Source organism: Epinephelus moara, chromosome 20 (genome assembly GCF_006386435.1).
Source record: "Epinephelus moara isolate mb chromosome 20, YSFRI_EMoa_1.0, whole genome shotgun sequence".
NCBI classification, from domain to species: domain Eukaryota; kingdom Metazoa; phylum Chordata; class Actinopteri; order Perciformes; family Serranidae; genus Epinephelus; species Epinephelus moara.
The window spans coordinates 17,352,175-17,372,615 of NC_065525.1; the positions used below are offsets into that span (position 1 = coordinate 17,352,175).

Here is a 20,441-nt window from a genome sequence, read left to right on the forward strand (position 1 = left end):
GTTGTGTGGACTTGAAGTTATATGTCCACATGTGTGAGTGAGTGATATTATTGTTTGCTGACAGCACTTGTTTGTAGTTGTTTTGTTGTAGTTGTTTTGGAGCATGACAGATGAGCTATCCAGAGGAAGGGGGAAGAACATTTTCATCAACAGTTCCCCACATTTACCATTAGCTGAAGCCACAGAATGATTAGCAGTGGTTGGGTATTACCAGGATCTACTTTCTTGTTTGTACTAACTGACACGCAAACATGATCTTTTCATCGGTTACAATGGGACTTTATCCCATAATAATGAGCTTGGGAGTATTCATTTACATGATTGAGAAGGAAGTAAAGCTTTTTTTTCTGTCTTTAGAGCTATATTAACTATTCATTCATGCATTCATTTTCCGTAATCGCTTATCCTGTTGGGGGTCGCAGGGGGTCTGGAGCTTATTGAACTATCACAGGGCTGACACATAAAGACAGATGCTGGCATTCACACTGACCGCCAATTTAAAGTCACCAATTAAAGGTGATAGATATAGGATTCATAATTCTCGGTCAGTAGGTGTCGCACTCACACTCGCCCGCTCTCGCTCCACTCTTCAATTCTACAGGATGCCAGGTTCGTAAACAACAGACACTGGACACCGCGATGTCAAGTGAAGAGTCTTTTGTGGTATAGTAATTAAAAAATAATAATGATAATAAATCATGAATCCTCTCTTGTGCGCCCTGTGACACACTGTAACAATCTCCGTAAAGCATTTTTAGCTCTACTCGTCACTAATGCTAACGTAATTAGTCAATTAGGGTTCTTTGTCGTGGTGGACACACGGATTCCCTGATTCAACAACGTCCTGTGTACACACAAAAACACGTAAGTGTTCTTGATATTAAAACGGCAAATATATTCCTCTGTTATAGCGGATAGCGCTGGAACGACGCCATACCTCTGCAGCTATCACAATCTGGCAACCCAAATATTGACATATTTTGGACCCGTCAAAATTTCTAAAACAATTATTTCTCTACTGTAATTATTTTTTTCAGGAAAATATAGACTTTAATTCTACACCTTTCTAGACATTCTATGGATGTATTTTTTTTTTTTAAATATTCGTTTTGATGAAACAGCTATACGACCTTTAACCCAGCCTGCATGTCTTTGGACTGTGGGAGGAAGCCAGAGTTTCTGGAGAAAACCCACGCTGACACAGGGAGAACATGCAGAATCTGCACAAGGGGGCTCCCCCACCCTGGAGTTTGAACCAGGAACACTTTTGCTGTGAGGCAACTACCTACTATTATAGTAGGTGCTCTACTATATAAACTACAAGTTTATTATTATTTATGAGACAAAACTATTATCTAAATTGTGATTCTTTTCTAGGCTGCTTCCTCTCTGTTTAGACTTGATATACTTCAATTTGACTACTTTTGGGCAAACAAAATGAATTACCATTGAAATATCTAAAGAAATATCAATATCTGTGCCTGTAGGGAAAAGCAAATAGGGGGAAAAAAGGAAAAGTAAAGAGATAAAAATTAACAAATTGCATGTAAAAATGATAAATAAAAATATACAATAAAAATAGAGTTATTCGTTTGGAAAAAATAAGATATTATTTTAAGAATGTAGAGGTAAATGCAGAAATAAGTGTGAAAATAAATGAAAATGCTTAAAAATGCTTATAATTATTATCATTATTATTATTATTATTATTATCATTTTTTTATTATTTGTCTTTTTTCCTTTTTTTTATTTCTTATGTCTTATTGTTATTTCCTTATTTATTTATTTTATATTTATTTCTCTTTATATTTCTAAATATATTTTTTTATTCTTTCACAAATATTTATTTTTTTTATGACACTCCCAGTACTCCATGTAAACTAAACCTTTGACCAAGCACTCGATACCAACTTTGACACTTTTTGATAATCAGTGCTTTGTGTTTCGAGGGTATTGGGGTTTGATAATATTAATACAATATTTGTCCACCAGAATTTGATTCCTGAAGCAGCGTCATGTTGGGAAACATGCATCACATGTTGTTTCACTGGGAGGACCGGCTTACAAAAGCGTGGAGTTTTAGAAACTGTGGCCACATCACCTATTAAACTGTAGTTAATATAAAGTCTGCAAGATTTTACTATGAGTTGTTGCCACATGAAGTGATGCCCTGTGACATTGAACAGGTGGTGAAGTTTCTAGTTGATGCTCTGAGGCTGTTTTAAACTCAACACTGACCTCTGCTGGTACAAAATCATTTACTTTTCTTGTCTCTCTCGACAGGTCTCCCAAGCAGAATGTGACAGTAAGTACACACATGCTGTTTCCTTATTTTGTTGTATGTGCTACATTTCTGTCAATTTGTCTGTATTTCTTCATATAAATACAAATTCTCGCAAAATATTGTTTTTTAAAAATGTAACATAAGCTTGTTAAATACATCACCCTTGTCGATATATCTGGAGAAATGTAGTTTTTTTTAATTTATTGGGTGCTTTTTTCTTATTGATGGTCTTGCTTTTCTTCTTCCTATGTCTCTTAGGTGGAGAATGTGAAAGCAATGGAACAATGACATTAACAACGACAACAACAGAAGTAATTTTTGGATCCACACAAAACTGTAACCTCTCAATTGGGAACAATATCTCTGGAGACGGTTTGATAACTGGTTTGATCCCTGGAGCGGTCTATCAAATCTTCCTTGAGTGTTTCAACTGCTGCAAAACGGCCACAACAAGTGAGTGTGTTTACTTCACCTATCACTTACATTTCAGACCCTGATCATGTCTACAACACAGGAAAGAACCTACAGTATTGCTGCAAATCGAACTTGCCTGTGTCAGTATGAATAAACGACAGATATCAAATACAGAGATGACAATACTGTGCTACACTAATGATGAACGATAAGAGCATAAAATATGAATTCTTTCCATCACCGACTTCTCTCTCACTCACAGAGCCTGGACAAGTCATGCACCTTGCTGTCAATGAAACTGTCATCACGACATCCTCTATATTTGTGACGTGGACTAAACCAGAGGGAAACAGCTCTTCCTACAAAGTACGGTGGACTGATCGAACAACTAACAGGAATGCCAATGTCAATGAAACAAACATGAATATCACTGGCCTGACTGCTGGGGTCCTGTATGACATAAGTGTAGTTGCAGTGGCAGATGATGGCTGGACTGAAGGAGGAGAAAGCAATGTTTCTCAGTACACAAGTAAGTACACGTTTAATTTTGGTTTACATTGTAAGATAGTAGATAAAATTCTGAATGTGAAGCTCTGTATGGCAGAGGAATTGAAAGTGTGAAGACATGGGTTGGGAATCTCACTGTCCTTGAAACTGCAACATCCTCTGTGTGGTAGTGTTTTTAAATCAACAGGCACATCACCGTTAAACTAACAGGGTTCCCTTGGTTATGGAAAACCTGGAAAAGTCATGGAATTTCACAATCACATATTCCAGGCCTGGAAAAGTCATGGAATTAGTAAAAATCATTGAAATTTTTGTTGTGTCTAATGAAACTATTAAAGTGATCTTTGTGGATAATCTTCCAAGTCATGTAACATATTGCAAATTTATTTTCTGTAGCTGTTGAAATAACGTTGCTCCAATATGTGTCGATATGTGACATGTATGTCTCTTTCTACGGCGTTCTGTCTTTTTCTTCATGTATTCCAGCGAGCTGAAATTATGTTTTAATAGAGTTTGAATCTATGTTTTAAAATGCCCTTTGAGTGGGGCAAGAAAACCATTTTTTTAAATTTTTTATTATGGGTCCTTGAAAAGTCATGGAAAAGTTTTAAAATGTTGTCAATGTGAAAATGTGTGTGAACCTTGCACTGACTCGTACAGATACAGTACCTTTGCTGTGCCTTCATACCTGATCCCTGGTACACGCTGCACAATCACAGTAATTGCTGTTGCAGGAGACAGTTGCACAGAAGGAGACAGTTACACATGCACCTCAGTCACAAGTAATTTTGTGTTTGGTTTGGCATTACAGCTTTTTGACGTTTGTATCTTTTCAGATGGGTAAGTGTGCTTTCCTGTCATGAAAAAAACTTTTGAACGTTGACACAGGGTTTAGGTTTTGTACCTGCCACAGTAAGCAGTGTTTTCGTTGGCTCTAAATGTGTTTTTTTCCCCCTCATTCTGTATTTATCTGGCACCCACAGAGCCTGAAGTAGTCAGGAACCTCACTGTCACTCAGACCACAACATCCTCTATATCTCTGATGTGGACTGAACCAGAGGGAAACAGCTCTTTCTATAGAGTACAGTGGACTGGTGGAAATGTAACTGACAGTGACAATGTGACTGAAACACATAAAAGCATTACTAACCTGACTGCTGGTGTCCAGTATGAAATAAGTGTCACTGCAGTGGCAGGTAACGGCAGTACCACAGGACGGAGTGAAGCTGTTTCTAAATACACAAGTAAGTAAGCATTAAATGTGGTTGATACTGTCAGGTGGTGAGAGTCTGGATTATTTTCTGTTTTTACTCATCAGATTTTGCAAAAAAAGAAAAAAAAAAGAAAAGAAAAAAGTTTAGTGATCCAAGTCTTTGTGTCTGAGGGGATTTGCTTGTTAAAGATGATGCCAGGTGTTGGCCTTAAGGGTGTATGACAACACAAAGATGCTAGATGAACTTTTAGCTACATGGAAGCAGCTTGATAATGTTGATGAGGCAACATGGCTTTTGTTGAACTGTTTCTATTGCGACTTTGACTGGATGAAGAATTTGTGTGATAACATCTCAAAACCTCTTTATTTCCCCATATAACACCTCCCCCTTTACAGAGCCTGAAGTAGTCAGGAACCTCACTGTCACTCAGATCACAACGTCCTCTATATCTCTGATGTGGACTAAACCAGAGGGAAACAGCTCTTTCTATAGAGTACAGTGGACTGATGGAAATGTAACTGACAGTGACAATGTGACTGAAACACGTAAAAACATTACTAACCTGACTGCTGGTGTCCAGTATGAAATAAGTGTCACTGCAGTGGCAGGTGATGGCAGTACTGCAGGACGGAGTGAAGCTGTTTCTAAATACACAAGTAAGTAAGCATTAAATGTGGTTGATACTGTCAGGTAGTGAGAGTCTGCTGAAGACACCTGTGGGAGAAGACTGTGTGCAGTGATCACAGGCAGGATGAAACTCTGAGGGTACTATAAGAAAAGTCCAAATGTAGAATAGCAAGTCGTTGACCCCTGGTTTGGGTATCAGCTACAATGATGCTGTTGTTGTAGTGGACCATGGTGATGACAAGAGAGCTCACCTGTGGAGCAAAGGTCTGGATTGTTTTCTGTTTTTGCTAATCAGCTTTGGCCACAAACCCTGTTGAGACAAGAATGAGGTCAACAGTTGAAATGAGGGTTTTCTCTCACGGTGTCTTGCCTCATTTTTTAGGGTGAAAGGTTCAGTGATCCAGGGAGGTCTTTATGTCAAACTGCTGTTAATCTGTTCTATCAGAAGGTAACCTATCAGAAAGTCAGATGAGGGGCTTTGGTCACTAGTTAAAGAGGACACTGGGTGTCGGCCTTTAGAAGTGCAACAGCCATACTGTATAAGAGGGGACCTTAGCCACTGTGATGTCACCCATTGGTTTGTGACGATCGTTTTGAAGCCTCGAGTTTGTCATTTTGGCAGTCGCCATCTTTGTTTCTTTGGAGGCAGTAGTGACCATATTTGGACCAGAGGATTGAGCTGGGGAGGTTATGCATTGCTGTGCCTCCATCCTGACTGACAGGTTGCTGTGGTAGCGACTCGTCAGTCACAAGGTAGCCGCGCCCTGAAGCATATCCTGCTTTATCATCTGTTTTGCTCTAAATGGGACCATAATTTACACATTGAGCATCATGCTGTATTGAAGAAGACTTTAAACCAGCAACTGAGAACATGAAGTCATTAGGAAGATGTTTACAGAGGTACTAAATCAAGTAAGAAGCAGGACCATTGAATTGTATACTATCAGATTTCTTTTTGCAACCAGTGGAGTCGCCCTCTGCTGACCATTGGAAAGAGTGCAGTTTTAAGGCATTGCTGATTTGGCCTCTTTTTTTTAGACCCAGAGGGCTCGACCACTTCTTTTATACAGTCAATAATAACAACGCGAGGATGCTCGATGAACTTGCAGCTTCATGGAAGAAGCTTGATAATGCAGCATGGCTCTGTTTGCACTTTTGTTTTTGTGACTTTGACTGGATCACACATTTGTGCAATTAAACGGTTTTTAAGCTCTTTATTTCCCCATGTAACACCTTTCTCCTCACAGAGCCTGAAGTAGTCAGGAACCTCAGTGTCCCCCAAATGACAACATCCTCTGTGTTTCTGACCTGGACTGAACCAGAGGGAGAGAGCTCTTTCTATAGAGTTCAGTGGATTGGTGGAAATTTGAATCAGAGTGATACTGTGAATGAAACATACACAAACATCACTGAGCTGACTGCAGGAGAGCAGTACACCTTTACTGTCACTACAGTGGCTGGAGATGGGAAAACTTTTGGAGAGGCAAAGACAGTTTCACTGTATACAAGTAAGATGTCCACTGTGTGTGCCCATTATAGTCAGTTCAGGTTACCCTCCAGATAAACTGAATAACTGGGACTTAAACTTGACTGTGTGTTTTTCTGATGAAATTATTCTTGTGCTTTATCATGGATAACTTATGTTTCACTGTCATCTTTTCTCCATTGCGTTCACCTCTCTGTTCTCACAGAGCCTGAAGTAGTCAGGAACCTGACTGTCACTCAGATCACAATGTCCTCTGTGTTTCTGACCTGGACTGAACCAGAGGGAAACAGCTCTTTCTATAGAGTTCAGTGGACTGATGGAAATGTAACTGACAGTGACAATGTGACTGAAACACATATAAACATTACTAACCTGACTGCTGGTGTCCAGTATGAAATAAGTGTCACTGCAGTGGCAGGTGACGGCAGTACCGCAGGACGGAGTAAAGCTGTTTCTAAATACACAAGTAAGTAAGCATTAAATGTGCTGAAAACATCTGCTGGAGAAGACTGCAGGATTTTTAACTGGTGCAGAGGTGTTTGTGCTGGATCTGGGTTCAGGCTCTGAACCGCTAACGATTTAACACTCTTGCTGATGATGTTGCTTGATTTTTACATGAATGCTTTGCACTTCTCACATGAGGACATCTAGTTTATTAACTCTTTGCGTTCTTATTTTAATGTTTTGCTTTGTTTTTTCTACCCTCTCCTTTTTGCTTTAGGACCTGGTAAAATTGTAAGATTTGATTACTCTACAAACACATCCTCCATCTCTCTGAACTGGACCTCACCTCCTGGTGAGGTGTTCATGTACAAGGTGGAGTGGCATAATGGTGAAGCAACGATGAGCCGATTCACACACAGTACCTCTGCTGTGCTATCAGACCTGCTCGCTGGTACTCGCTACACAATCACAGTCATTGCCATAGCGGGAGACAATCACACAGACGGAGAGGGGTACACATCCACTGTAGTCACAAGTAAGTCAACCTTTCTGTATTGAACATCTCCTAATTAAAATGCACAATAATGATAAACGTTTCCCATTTACACATTCCCATTGGTGCTCAAAAACTCTTTACACAACATGTTTTATTGTTTGTATTCCCTTCATCGTGTTTTTTTTTTTTTACATTCACAGAACCTGATAAAGTTAGGAATCTCTCCATCACTGAAGTCACAAAATCGTCTGTGTCTCTGGACTGGACTCAACCAGAGGGCAATGCTACTTCATACATAGTTCAGTGGACTGCAGGAGGAGACACTCCTAATAACACCACTACTGACACCTCCTCTACTATCTATGGTTTAGTACCCGGATACCAGTACAACATTACAGTGGCTGCTGTTGCTGTAAATCCCTCAAACATTGGAGAAGGAACCCTTAAAACTACCTTCACCGGTAGGTCTATCCTTATTTTATTTAATGTTGTGTTGTGTTTGTGTGATAAAGTGTTTGTACCCGCAAAAGTGACAAGATTCAGCAAACTTCTTTATGGTTTAAAGTCACCAAAACAGTAGCAGAAACAGTAAGCAGAAAGAACTCCACCTATAAGGATATATTTAATATTATTGCCACCAATATACCTTACTATGTTATTATTCATTATCTGTTTATACACCAGCATTTACCTGGGTGCCCACAGAAGGAGATATAGCTGTCACCACATTTATCAGTTAACACTTATAGCAGCTTACAACTGCATTATAGTGTGTAATAAACCAGTTATTAATTGTTCGTATACTACCTATAAATGAAAAGGAGTGGGAGGAAATATGAACTATGAACTATCAACTCCCACCCATGAGTCATTGAGTGAATTTAACTTTGTTACACTAAAAAAACATATATATGTATATAAGAGTAAGTACAAAATATATATTTTACAGAAACACATCTTAGTATATAATGTAAATTACCAATTAACCATGACTTACAGGTAAAAACCAGTCTAAATGTATGATATATGTATTACCAATCATTTTTATCTTATAAAAAAATAAATATAAATATTAATATTACATATATATCTTCATCAACTCTCGATGAACTGATTTGCTGTTTGGGCTTAAAAATGTCAGAAAATTGTGAAAATAGGATGGCGACATAGTGGTGCAGTGGTTAGCACCCATCCAGGGTGGTGAAGCCCGTCTGTGGGGAGTTTGCATGTTCTCCCTGTGTCAGCGTGGGTTTTCTCCAGGTACTTTCTCCAGGCTTCCTCCCACAATCTAAAGACATGCAGGTTAATGGTGACTCTAAATTGCCCTTAGGTGTGCGTGAATAGTTGTCTGTCTCTGTGTGTCAGCCCTGTGATAGTTTGGCGACCTGTACCCTTCCTCTCGCCCACTGTCAGCTGGGATAGGCTCCAGCACCCTCTCCAGCCCTAACAGGATAAGTGGTTATGGAAAATGAATGAATGAACGAATGAATGAATGAGTCAATCAGGATGTCCTTAAATGTGTTCCTTTGTCCACAACCCAAAGATAATCAGTTTACTGCCATCCATTTTCGAGCAAAGAAACTAGAAACTATTCACACTTAAGATGCTTGAAAAGTCTTAAAAAATACTCATAGCTATTAATTGATTATCAAATTAATTGGTGATTAATAGCTGACAACTAATCAATTAATCAGCTGTGGAAGTAATAACAAACCATTGTGACTATTAGTTATTTGATTAATTACTTGAGCAACAGAAACTTGATAGCCAAGTATTTTGATAAGAAATTGTTTGTCATCTTGCAAAGGAAACATTTTTAGTAATTTGAGTTATTATAATGACAGTGCTGTTTGTGTTTCTTTGTCTGTATGTTGGAACCTCTTTAAAACACTAGATTGGAGGTATAGTTCAGGGATAATAATAATATATTGATCAGGTTGCAACATTTGTCATTTTTCATTGATTAAATAGGCATTTATAGCAAATATATGTATTTTATTTCTATTGTACCATTTTAAGACGTGACATGTCATAAATGGATATTATGTTTTTTTCACAATCCAATGACAAGAGAACAAAACTGCCTTTTACGTCTTTATTACACAGAGCCTGAAAAGCCTGAGAACATCAGGATTACAGCACGAGGAACCAATTACCTGAGCATCAGCTGGACTTTACCTGAAGGGAGGGTCGATCACTATGTAGTGAACATCTCAAATGAGGAACTGACATATCTGTATAGCAACGAAACATCTGCCAACACAGCCCACCTCACTGGTTTATATCCCGGGAGAATCTATTTCATCAGAGTGGCCTCTGTAGCTGGAAACTTCATGGAGGTGTCTGATCGGGCTTCATTTGCCACTGGTAAGTTCAACACCTTCTACTGTTGCTGTTATGATTTTGTTTTTAGGTCTTGTGCAGCCCGATGTAACAGTTATACTTCTAATAATGTTTCTTAAGTGGATTTAGTTTATTTAAATGAGTTTAAACCATTTAAACCAATCAGACATGGATGGCGACAGGAAGTATTAAGTGCGCATCATTCCCCTTAGAGCCCACACCTCCTGGTCCCATCATCATCAGTCAGAGGACAAACTCTTCACTCCATCTGTGGTGGCTGACTCCTGATGGGATGGAGGGTGCCCCAGACACCAGCTACATTATCACCTTCCAGCCTGAGGGTGGCGCAATACAGACTGAAAACTCCTCAGTCAATAACACAGAGTTGTCCTCACTGTCTTCTGGAACCTCCTACAATATAACTGTGCAAACAGTCAGACCCCAGAGTTTAAGGAGCAGTCTGGTTCATAATTCTTTTTTCACCCGTAAGTACAACAGGGAGAAACCAAACGACATAGAGACAGTGCCAGATCTAGCACATTCAAGCCCCCCTAAAAAAAATATTTTATTTTATTATTATTATTTATTTATTTGCTATTATTATTTTATTTATTTTTATTTTGCACTTTTTGTTGCATGTTGGATGTCCCCCTCTGGGTGGTGCCCTAGGTGGCTGCCTTTGTCTCCTATAGAAAGGTCCGCCACTGCGTAAAATTGTTTCTGTTGATTGGAATGACTAAATTCATGTTGTAGTTGTACAATATTTGCACATTAACCCATTGTTTTATCTGATTAATATTACTGTATATAGTATGACATATATTAAAAATATGTCATAAGTGACGTGAATCTCTGTTCTTTAGTAACAGTTTCCCTTGTTTGTCATTTTTCTAGTTCCCAACCCTGTGTTGAACCTCGAAGCTAGCCCTCAATCCAACACCTCGATAGTAGTGAAATGGTCAGACCCACAGGGAGTCCAGCCGTATTACAAATACTTGGTTCAAACCTACAGTACTGCAGGGACACTGTTTAACGAAACAGTCAGCAATAACAGCACTGATGTGCCCAACCTGGAGCCAGGAACTAGATACGACGTCAGTGTCACGACAATAGCAGCAACAGGAAGTGAATCCACGGTGGAGCAGACATTCAGCTACACAAGTAAGGCATTAAAATGTTAAAGGATACCACGGAAATGTTTTTCTGTTGTGGTCTTTGGTCTTACGTAACCCCCCTGCTGTATTTGCTGCAGTGCCCAACGCAGTGACTGACCTCACAGTGGAGGATGTGAACACAACGGCCATCCGGCTGACGTGGCTCAGACAAAGTGATCATAAGCCATCCTACTCCTACCTGGTGATAGCGTTCCAGGACGCCAGGATGTTTAAGAATGATTCAACGAAGAATGAGACTTACACCTTTGTTAATCTGACCCCTGGAGAACTGTACACTTTTGATGTGTTTACAGTTGTAGAGGGGGTCCAGTCCACAGTGGAGAGCATATCAACTCACACAAGTACGTCTTCAAAGCTTTTGAAATGTGATTTTATGTATAAAACATTGTCATTGTCAGTAGCACCATCCAAAGAAATATGAAAACGTCATGTACTGACTGAGAACTTGATTACATTTATCGACTGTGCAATTACTCATCCAAAGTTAGCCAATTGAATATTTTTTGAAAGACTGTAAAACAGCATACATGTAAGTTTGAATGGTGATACTATTATTTTGTCAAAGTCCAGCCAAGGTACAGCCGCCTCCCTCAAACTGAGTTTCATGTGTAAAATTGCACTAGTGCCAAATTTGAGGTGTGAAATTACTGCGCACAGTGCGCAGATCATAAAAGTGGAAAAATTACAGGTTTAGAAAATGTATTTCAGGAATTTTTCATGCTGTCATAATAACTGCCAGAAATAATTCTTTCAAATGTAATTTCAGCCAGACTAAACTTAATTTTTATGGTGTATAGGAAACAAAATTGTATTACAATTATTCAGTTGTGACCCAACCAGGTGGAGTATCTCCTCAGGTTAGTTTAATGTGTTCAGACAGAGCTTAAACTAAGGGATTTCTACATGTATAATACATAAGATTTATTTGTTTATTTACAGGGCCTGAAGCAGTTTCTGTCATCACAGCCATAGGAAACACAACTACCATGTTGGTTAGCTGGACACAAGCAGCTGGGCAGGTGGCCTCCTACACTGTCCTGCTGTACAAAGATGCACAGGTCGTGGAAAGTGACACAGACCTGAGCAACGCTACTGTGGACAAACTGTTTCCGAATCTGACACCAGGAGTGCTTTACTGTGCAAAAGTGGTCACCAAAAGTGGACCTTTTAAAACTAACAGCTCAGAAGTTTGCAATGCAACTTGTGAGTTACTTATAAACTTGCATACTACATATATATATATGTATATATATGTACTGTATGTACTCTATGTAAATACCTGTAGCATTTATAACAAAACTATTCCCTCTCCTGTTCAGTTCCCAACCCTCCTGGTCCCATCATGGTGGAGTCTCAGACTGTGAAGTCCATCAACTTCACCTGGCCCTCTCCAGAGGACATGGACCATAATCAGTACAACTTCACAGTGTCCAGCTTTAATGGCTCCTCTCTGACGGGAAACAACTGGTTCCTGCTGAACAACCTCCAATCTGGAAGCCCCTACAATATCTCCGTTGTTACTGTGGGTGTGAGGAACTATGAGAGCACAGCAGTGACAACAGAAAACTATACCAGTGAGTGTGATTAATACACACACGATCACACTAGGGTTTTTATTTTTTATATAGTAAGAACTGTCCTTTTTCAGTCAGTCTTAGGTGTGGATTTCTAGTTTAATTATCATCTATTTACAGATGTTGTTGTGATATTCAGACAGTGACTGATTCCAAAGAGATGTTTGACAACAGAAGTATTTGCCAAAAAATAATGCTTTATAAAAAGAATACTGTGTACTTACATACAGTAGTTTATCAATAAGCATGAAGTAAAAATGCCAGTGTTTTGTTATGTTAACACAATATTTGAATTTAATTTAGCTAGTGACTATATTAAGGACACCCAAAAACACCAGGTGACATATTGAGCACATATCTGCTGATTATTATTGACTTCCAAATGTTTATTTGTAGAAACTGTTAATTCCTAATGCCTGTGTGGTGAACCACAGATATTATTTGTCACTATGTTGCCCACATCTGACGTGTGAAAACACTGACATTTTCCTCAGGACCGTACCCTGTGACCATGCTGAGACAGACAGAAATCACCACAAGTGAAGTGACCTTGGAGTGGGAGCAGCCGGAGAGCAAACCTGAGTATTCGTATGTGGTGCAGACCACAAACGGGTCTTTTCCTGTGTCTGAGACAGTCTTTGACAGAACCACAACAATCAGAGAACTCCTCTCTGGGAGTAACTACAGCTTCACTGTCACCACACAGACAGCAGATGGCACTCAGGCAGATCCTAGGACAGTGTCCTACTTTACACGTATGTATATAGCCTATCCAAGATGTTGTGTCTACACCTGGGAAGTACCGGTAGCTAAATTTCCCCCTAACTAAACAAGCAAAGCAACCAAAGTAAATACCAATTCAAGAGTAAAGTAAAAAAAAGTTTAGTTTATGATTATTCCTTTAATTTGTAGCTGTCTGTGGCCTTTGAGGAGGAGAGTGCTGCTTATTTGATTGATTGACAGATTCATAAGACACTTTCTGCTTTATCTGTAGGTCCGTATAGAGTTGGATCGTTGGAAGCTAAGACCCTGAACACAACTGCTGTACGTCTGGTTTGGACAAAACCACTGCAATATAAGAGTGACTACACATATCGACTTGAGACTTCAGGCTGTGGCTCAAAAAACAAAACCTTCGCAGGAGTAGATGCAGAGATCTCAGAGCTCACCCCAGGGACCAACTGCACCTTCTGTGTTTCGGTCAGGGCAGCGGATGACACTGAAGGACAAGCACGCTGCACCTCTCAGTACACTAGTAAGACTCTTACCTGTCATTTTTTTCTTTCAGATTATCAAGGTGGTTGATCAGCGCTAATACTTCCTCCTCTGTTCATCAACAGAGCCTGAGGCAGTGCAACCCAGTATCTCCAGCCAGGGCTCCAATAGTTCCATCCTGGTGTCATGGCCCAAACCTTTTGGGAATGTGGAGCATTATAAAGTTTATCTGAACAACACTTTCACATCTCCAGAGGAGGAAAAGCTGGACTCCACAATTACCTTTCTGTTTGACAACTTGCTTGCTGGAAGGCTTTACACTGCCGTGGTGTTCACAAACAGTGGACCCTTCAATGCATCGTCTGAATTTGTTACCAATGCAACTTGTAAGTATGATAAACTCGTTAGATGTTCAGTGGTTTTATATTTAGTAAAACTAATAGATTATCAAAGCTGTGGTTTTTTTTTGCAGATCTTCCAGTTACTTGATTTTGAAGCTTGTGTGAAATGTGGAATCCACAACAGTGAAATATTATCTTTCTTAATTTTATTTAGAATCAGGTTTACATGTGTCATCATGTGGCACTGCACTGTGAGCACAGCTGATGCTTCAAGCTCCAGAATATAAGATTCAGGGGGTTTTAGGGGAAAGCCCAAAGCCCTATATGGCAATGACAGTGACGATAACACTGAAATATAATGATTAAAATGCTACTTAAACTGTATGACGATGCTTTAAAGGTCCAGTGTGTGGGGTTTAGGGGGATTTGGTGGCATATAGTGGTGATGATTGCAGATTGTAATCAGCTGAAATTTCTCCTGCTTAGAACTCCCTCTACTGTGAGCTTAATTATCCACAGAGGTCTCTTTATCTCCAAAACACACAGACCAGGTGATTAAAACCTGTTAGGTTTTGGTTTCTGGCTGGACTCCAAAGCAGAGACGGATGCAGGTGTATGGAAACAAAAGAGTTTATTGACGAAGGAAAAAACAGAATTGCAGGCAGAGGAGGCAGGGTGCTGGCTGGCTAGGAGGTTGTCCACCAGTGAAGAGAGACAGATCGCTAAAGATGACACAAGGGCTGAGCACATGTAAAAACACTCTGGTACTGTAGAAGTTGAGACTAGCAACTGCGAAGAACACGGTAGCCTTTGGAAAACAGGGCAAAAATACAAGTGAGCACAAAAACGCACAAGGCATGAAAAACTCTGACAAAAACCACATGGAAGAAATCACTACAGAAGCAACACTGAGGAAGAGTACGGCATTAACTGGCAGTGAAGACCAGGTATATGTACAGTAGGCAGGTTGATAAGCTGAGTGGAAACAGGTATGCCTTGTCAGTTGCAGTGGGAAGAGCCAGCCACGCCCCCTGCCACACACAAGCCCTCCCAAAAACCAAAACCAAAACCAAAACAGAATCATCACAAAAAGTGGTAAAACACTGAATATAGCCGTTTCACGTTACAAATCGATGTTTCCTTGACACTGTTAGGCACATTGTAGACAGACCACTAGCCTGTTTTCAATCTTCAATCCTTGCTGTTGGATGCCACTAAATCCCTCTAAATCTTACACACTGGACCTTTAAATACCCATAATCCATTCTAAAAGCACATGTGACATACCACACCAAATAGTCAACATCAATAGTAGTATATAAACAAATCATGTACTTCCCCATAGTTAAGTACTCGTACTCCTCCTGATAAAAAGCTGTCACCAAAATAAATGATAATTATGATAAATGTATATACAATCACACCCTGTTGCAAATTCACAGTCAAAATTGAGTAAGAAAATATATTCATTAAGCATATACACAAGTTTATTAATCTAGGCTACATATATACAAAAGGTACATGAGGATAATCAAAACACACAAAGGAAATTAACAGTATATATTTGCAAAACATATACCCCAGCCCAATGAATGCTTTGGAACATGGCCTTCAGCACTGGAAAATCTTTTGTATACGCAATAAAAAACATGCAGCACTATCGGTATGGTTCTGTAAGGATTCATATTTTTGTGTAGTGTTGTCATGATACTGGAATTTCTAACTTTGATACAGTACCTTGAAAAATATTGTTCTTCAGTACAATTTTTTATATAAACAGATATTTAATGCATAAAATATTTTTATTATATTTTAAGATGAATATAACAAGGCTTTAACAGAAAACAGCAGAATGATTGTATTAACATTAACAATAAGAGAGAGCAAGAAAAACCAGCTCGCACCAGTGTATCAATGCTGTGGAAAATGAGTATTTAAACCATTTGAGACATTCAGGAACGATATGTATTGTTATTTTTGACAAGACTATTTTGGTGACACTGCTTGTGAAGTTCACATTCTGCAATTCCACCTCCAGTCCCTAACCCTCCTGGGCCGATTGACATCCTGCAAAAGACAACCAGCTCTATTGACATCAGGTGGGGGGAAGCACCTCTGATGTCCGGTGCATCGTTCCACTACCAGTTGACTAACCTACCACTCCAGGGAGGAGAATACATCCGCACCAACAACACCAGTCATACTTTTACCCCTCTGCTTTCTGGGACTTCCTACACCATCTCCGTAGCAACAGTGGGTGTGATGGGTTTTGAGAGCGAGAAGGTTCAGATCCACATGGTCACCACAAGTAAGGGTTTTATTTCTGAGCAATGTGCAAGCACAAACCTTTTCATGTCTCACCTTTACTGTCTAGTAACATTTACACCTCTCTAATCTCTTTCAAACAATCAGGACCGTTCAATGTGAAGCTTCTCACGGCTTCTCCAGCAGAGGAGAGCATCACAGTGATGTGGGCCGTACCTGACCAATACAAGGAAAGCTATCGATACAATCTGACCTGGCAAAGCTCAGATGGGTCCATTGATAATAGACTGATTGCAGAAAATGCATCAGTAATCGAACAGCTGGTTCCTGGCACACGCTACAACATCAGTGTCGCCACAGAGACGTCTGATGGAACCAAGGGTGCCCCAAGATGGATTTCCAACTGCACAAGTATGGTCATAGCAATGTGATTCATTTTAATATTGCTATCAGATAGTTTCAAATAATTTTGTCTTTTATCTGTCCATATGGAAATTGTGGGAAGCTTTTTAGGAGATATTAGCTTAAAACAAATGTCGCATTTGAGTTTTAAGTTAAACTCAAAAGTTATTTAATAGGAATTTAGCAGCTAATTAGAATGTTATGTTTTTCCTTACATTCATTTCTGTTTGATGCTGCAGATGCAAGCCCGGTGACTGACCTCCAATGTAAAGGTACAAACACAACAAATGCAAAGGTCATCCTGTCCTGGAGCAAACCCAAAGGCCAACACTCTGGCTTCCAGGTCACTGTAAACCATGACGAGACCATCAAATCAACAAGCACCTGTTGTAATTATACTGTGCCCAACCTTCGTCACCATACTGAATACACGCTGACTGTGGAGACTCAGAGCTGCGGACGACCCAGCACTCCTATGTCTCTTCCCTGCCAAACAGGCATCACAAGTAGGTGGCTTTGTGAACGTTATAATGACATATACACTTAATTGCATGTAGATACTAATACATTCAATATATATTTGTGGTAAAACCTCTCAAAGAGAATCTTGTCTTTTTACTTTTTTTTCTCCGAAGATCCACCTATTCCAGAGAACTCTCTGTCCCTGGTGGCGAGGAGTAGCACAGCGCACAACAGGTTCACCCTTCAGATTAACTCCAGCCTGCTGAACAACATCAACGGGCCAGTCACACATGTTGGCGTGCTGGTGACAAAAAAACAACCTGGTGAGTGTTGTAATTACGTCGTGCTATCGTAATTCAGTAGTTTGTGACCATTTGCTGGACAGTAAATGATTTATGCCTCATCAAAGCATTTCCTGTGTTGTTGTTTTTTTAAAAATTTGTTTTATATGATGAATATATTAGACTCATTACAAGAACTCCCCTGTCATAAGCCATTTATTGTAATCCCTGTCCCTCCAGATGACACTTCTAATTTGACAAAGTACTTGGGGAAAACTTATAGACAGTGGAAGGCAGGGGACACTCCAGTATACCTGGCAACAGTCAGAGAGAACGAGTTACAGACACGGAGTGGAGAGAGCAATCTGATCATTGAAGTAGGAGACGAAAGCACATGGGAGGACTACACTAATGGTGTTCTGGATGCCAATGGAAAATACCAGTAAGAACACAAACAATATGGTGTATGAATAGGTGTGCAGAAGGAGATAATATACAATAGTGACTTCTTGAAGGCGGCACGGTGGTGTGGTGGTTAGCACTGTTGCCTCACAGCAAGGGGGTTCCTGGTTCGATCCCGGGTGCAGGAGCCCTTCTGTGTGGAGTTTGCATGTTCTCCCCGTGTCAGCGTGGGTTTTCTCCGGGTACTCCGGCTTCCTCCCACAGTCCAAAGACATGCAGGTTGGGGATAGGTTAATTGATGACTCCAAATTGTCCGTAGGTGTGAATGTGAGTGTGAATGGTTGTCTTGTCTAGGGCTGTCCTGAATACCAGCTTCAGTTGAAGCTTCACTGAGAAACATCCACAATTAATCAAAGCTTTGAATTTGTGTGGGTCAGGGTGGGGGATAATGCAAGACGATTTTTTGAAACATCAGTTTTTACTCGATGCACCTAAAGTATCGTGACAATTAGCCACTTTCTGAGCAGTAAGGTCACAGTAGCATCACCCATAAAAGCTGGAAAGAAGGAGACTTTCCAGGCTGGCTAAGCTGTTACATACTGTTTTCAGGTGATTTGCCAGTTTCCTTCGGCATATTTGGCACTCAACTTTGAATCTTTGTAAATTTGGAGACTATTCCAGATGCTTGACTTTTTCGACATCATGCTGGCGTATCTGTATGCCTGACATTGGTGATCAAAATGTCATAGTACAAAACTGTGCTTATCATTACGTATAAATATCCCTGTCTGACAATAACTAATACGTAATGTTGATGCATAAGGAATTATATTGGATTACTATTTCCTTCTTTGTGGGCTATTGGGATTTTTGGGGTAATGGTACAGGGAAAAAAAGCATTCAAATACTGATTTGGATGTCGATTACCATGGCAACAGTAGAAGCTTTAAAGCATTCGGGTCAGCCCTGATTTTAAGACATTCAGAGATTATGAACAAATAAAAAAAGGTTAAAGTGTAGATATGTGTATATCTCCTAACGGATGTGTTCAATCCTGCAGATATGCTATTGTGTTGTTCACTGCCCTGAATCTGCAAGACAAGCTTGTGAATTATCAAGAATCGCTGGTGTCAATAACGCCCATCTCTCCTGCTTTCACACTCCCATCAAACCCAGGTACCTCATTCAGAACCAAAGGTTTAACTATGAAATGTTCCCCTGAAGTGAGGAAATGCTCACTGGCCTCTTTCTTTGTCTTTCTGTCGTCATCTCTGTCTAAATTTTAGTTGTAGTCATTGGCATTGCGGTTGGAGTAACATTGGCGATTTTTTTCGTTCTCCTCATCATCCTCATCGGCTTCATTATCTACTGGAAGAGGTCTGTCATCGTTATCATTGATAAAAAAGATGACTGCAGAGTGAGTGTGCATAGTACTAAACTCTAAACTTGCTGCTCATTTACTTTAGGTTATCTAAGACAGAAACGTCAGACATCCAGATTCATTCCATGAGGTAGGTTTTTTATTTCTGCCATGTTATTGTATGTTTAAGTAAAATAATTGTTTCTAAAAGTGTTGGTGAACATTGCTTTTTCCTCTCTTTTTCTCCAGAGCCAAAGTGTAAGTATAAATCTTTTAAATGATAAAATATGATAAGATCTACCAATGAAATCCACAGACAGTGATTTTCTGAACGCAACTCATGACTCTTGTCCGAACTTTGGTGTCAATTTGAGCAGAAGTGTGCCGGTGAGGGTGGAGGACTACGAGGCTTACTACAAGAAGCAGAGAGCAGACTCCAATTGTGGCTTTGCTGAAGAGTTTGAGGTGACGCTCAATATTTAAGGGCTCCTGGTATATAAATTAGCCGACTTGTAGCAGGCAATTATTGCTAAAAAATACTTTATCATCATTGGGACCAATGTTAAAACAATGTCCAATATATTACTGTTTATTCTATATAGATTTAAGTATTTAATAATGTGGGCAATATGAGTATGTGTAAATGTGATGACCACACATTTCAGTGATCCTTACTAATATTAATTTGCTTTTTTTGGTACTCTACATGCACCAGATTTGGGGCATAAAGCGAGTCATCCAATCATCAGTCACACTTGTTTCTTGTCTTTTAAAAGGACCTGAAGCTTGTTGGTACAGCTCAGTCTAAAACACACGCTCTGACGTTGGAGAACAAGCCCAAGAACCGCTACAACAACGTGCTTCCCTGTGAGTCACCTTAACAAATCCACCTCTGCTGCTCTCAACAATAACACTCCTCACTCTTGACACCATATCATCGCCCATCAGGGTTCAACGCTAAGGTTTTTTTTCACTTGCCCGGTCGGGCAAGTTGGTCAGAGATCTACTTGCCCGAAGTCAGTTTTTACTTGCCCTATAAAAATTGTTTAATTTAAGCGGCTATCAAATAACAAAGACTGCAGTTATTTTTATGTTATATAATCTTTATTCACACTGTATTTATTAATTAAAACAACATATGTCATGTAT

At 39.7% G+C, this 20,441-nt stretch overlaps 1 protein-coding gene across 9 annotated transcripts in view; it reads left to right on the forward strand.

Annotated features, from left to right (window-relative positions):
• The window catches only part of ptprja (protein tyrosine phosphatase receptor type Ja), a 43,408-nt gene that overhangs the window by 17,820 nt on the left and 5,147 nt on the right, over positions 1-20,441 (forward strand). Inside the window, exons 2-28 of one of the 9 annotated variants that reach the window (XR_007571770.1) lie at positions 2,284-2,305; positions 2,543-2,737; positions 2,961-3,227; positions 4,189-4,449; positions 4,815-5,075; positions 6,294-6,554; positions 6,738-6,998; positions 7,254-7,511; positions 7,673-7,933; positions 9,579-9,839; positions 10,028-10,300; positions 10,710-10,976; positions 11,068-11,331; positions 11,930-12,193; positions 12,310-12,564; positions 13,059-13,319; positions 13,559-13,819; positions 13,905-14,165; positions 16,159-16,428; positions 16,533-16,796; positions 17,027-17,293; positions 17,423-17,572; positions 17,771-17,972; positions 18,993-19,108; positions 19,219-19,309; positions 19,399-19,550; positions 19,670-19,755. Coding sequence is in view for 5 of the 9 variants with exons in the window: in XM_050072133.1 (XP_049928090.1) it covers positions 2,284-2,305; positions 2,543-2,737; positions 2,961-3,227; positions 4,189-4,449; positions 4,815-5,075; positions 7,254-7,511; positions 7,673-7,933; positions 9,579-9,839; positions 10,028-10,300; positions 10,710-10,976; positions 11,068-11,331; positions 11,930-12,193; positions 12,310-12,564; positions 13,059-13,319; positions 13,559-13,819; positions 13,905-14,165; positions 16,159-16,428; positions 16,533-16,796; positions 17,027-17,293; positions 17,423-17,572; positions 17,771-17,972; positions 18,993-19,108; positions 19,219-19,309; positions 19,399-19,443; positions 19,542-19,550; positions 19,670-19,757; positions 20,069-20,159 (5,485 nt within the window). In the remaining 4 variants the exon portion in view is untranslated. Of the gene's footprint in view, positions 1-2,283; positions 2,306-2,542; positions 2,738-2,960; positions 3,228-4,188; positions 4,450-4,814; positions 5,076-6,293; positions 6,555-6,737; positions 6,999-7,253; positions 7,512-7,672; positions 7,934-9,578; positions 9,840-10,027; positions 10,301-10,709; positions 10,977-11,067; positions 11,332-11,929; positions 12,194-12,309; positions 12,565-13,058; positions 13,320-13,558; positions 13,820-13,904; positions 14,166-16,158; positions 16,429-16,532; positions 16,797-17,026; positions 17,294-17,422; positions 17,573-17,770; positions 17,973-18,992; positions 19,109-19,218; positions 19,310-19,398; positions 19,551-19,669; positions 19,758-20,068; positions 20,160-20,441 lie in introns of those variants that run through there. The other 8 variants (XM_050072133.1, XR_007571773.1, XR_007571771.1 and 5 more) reach the window with 8 other exon arrangements.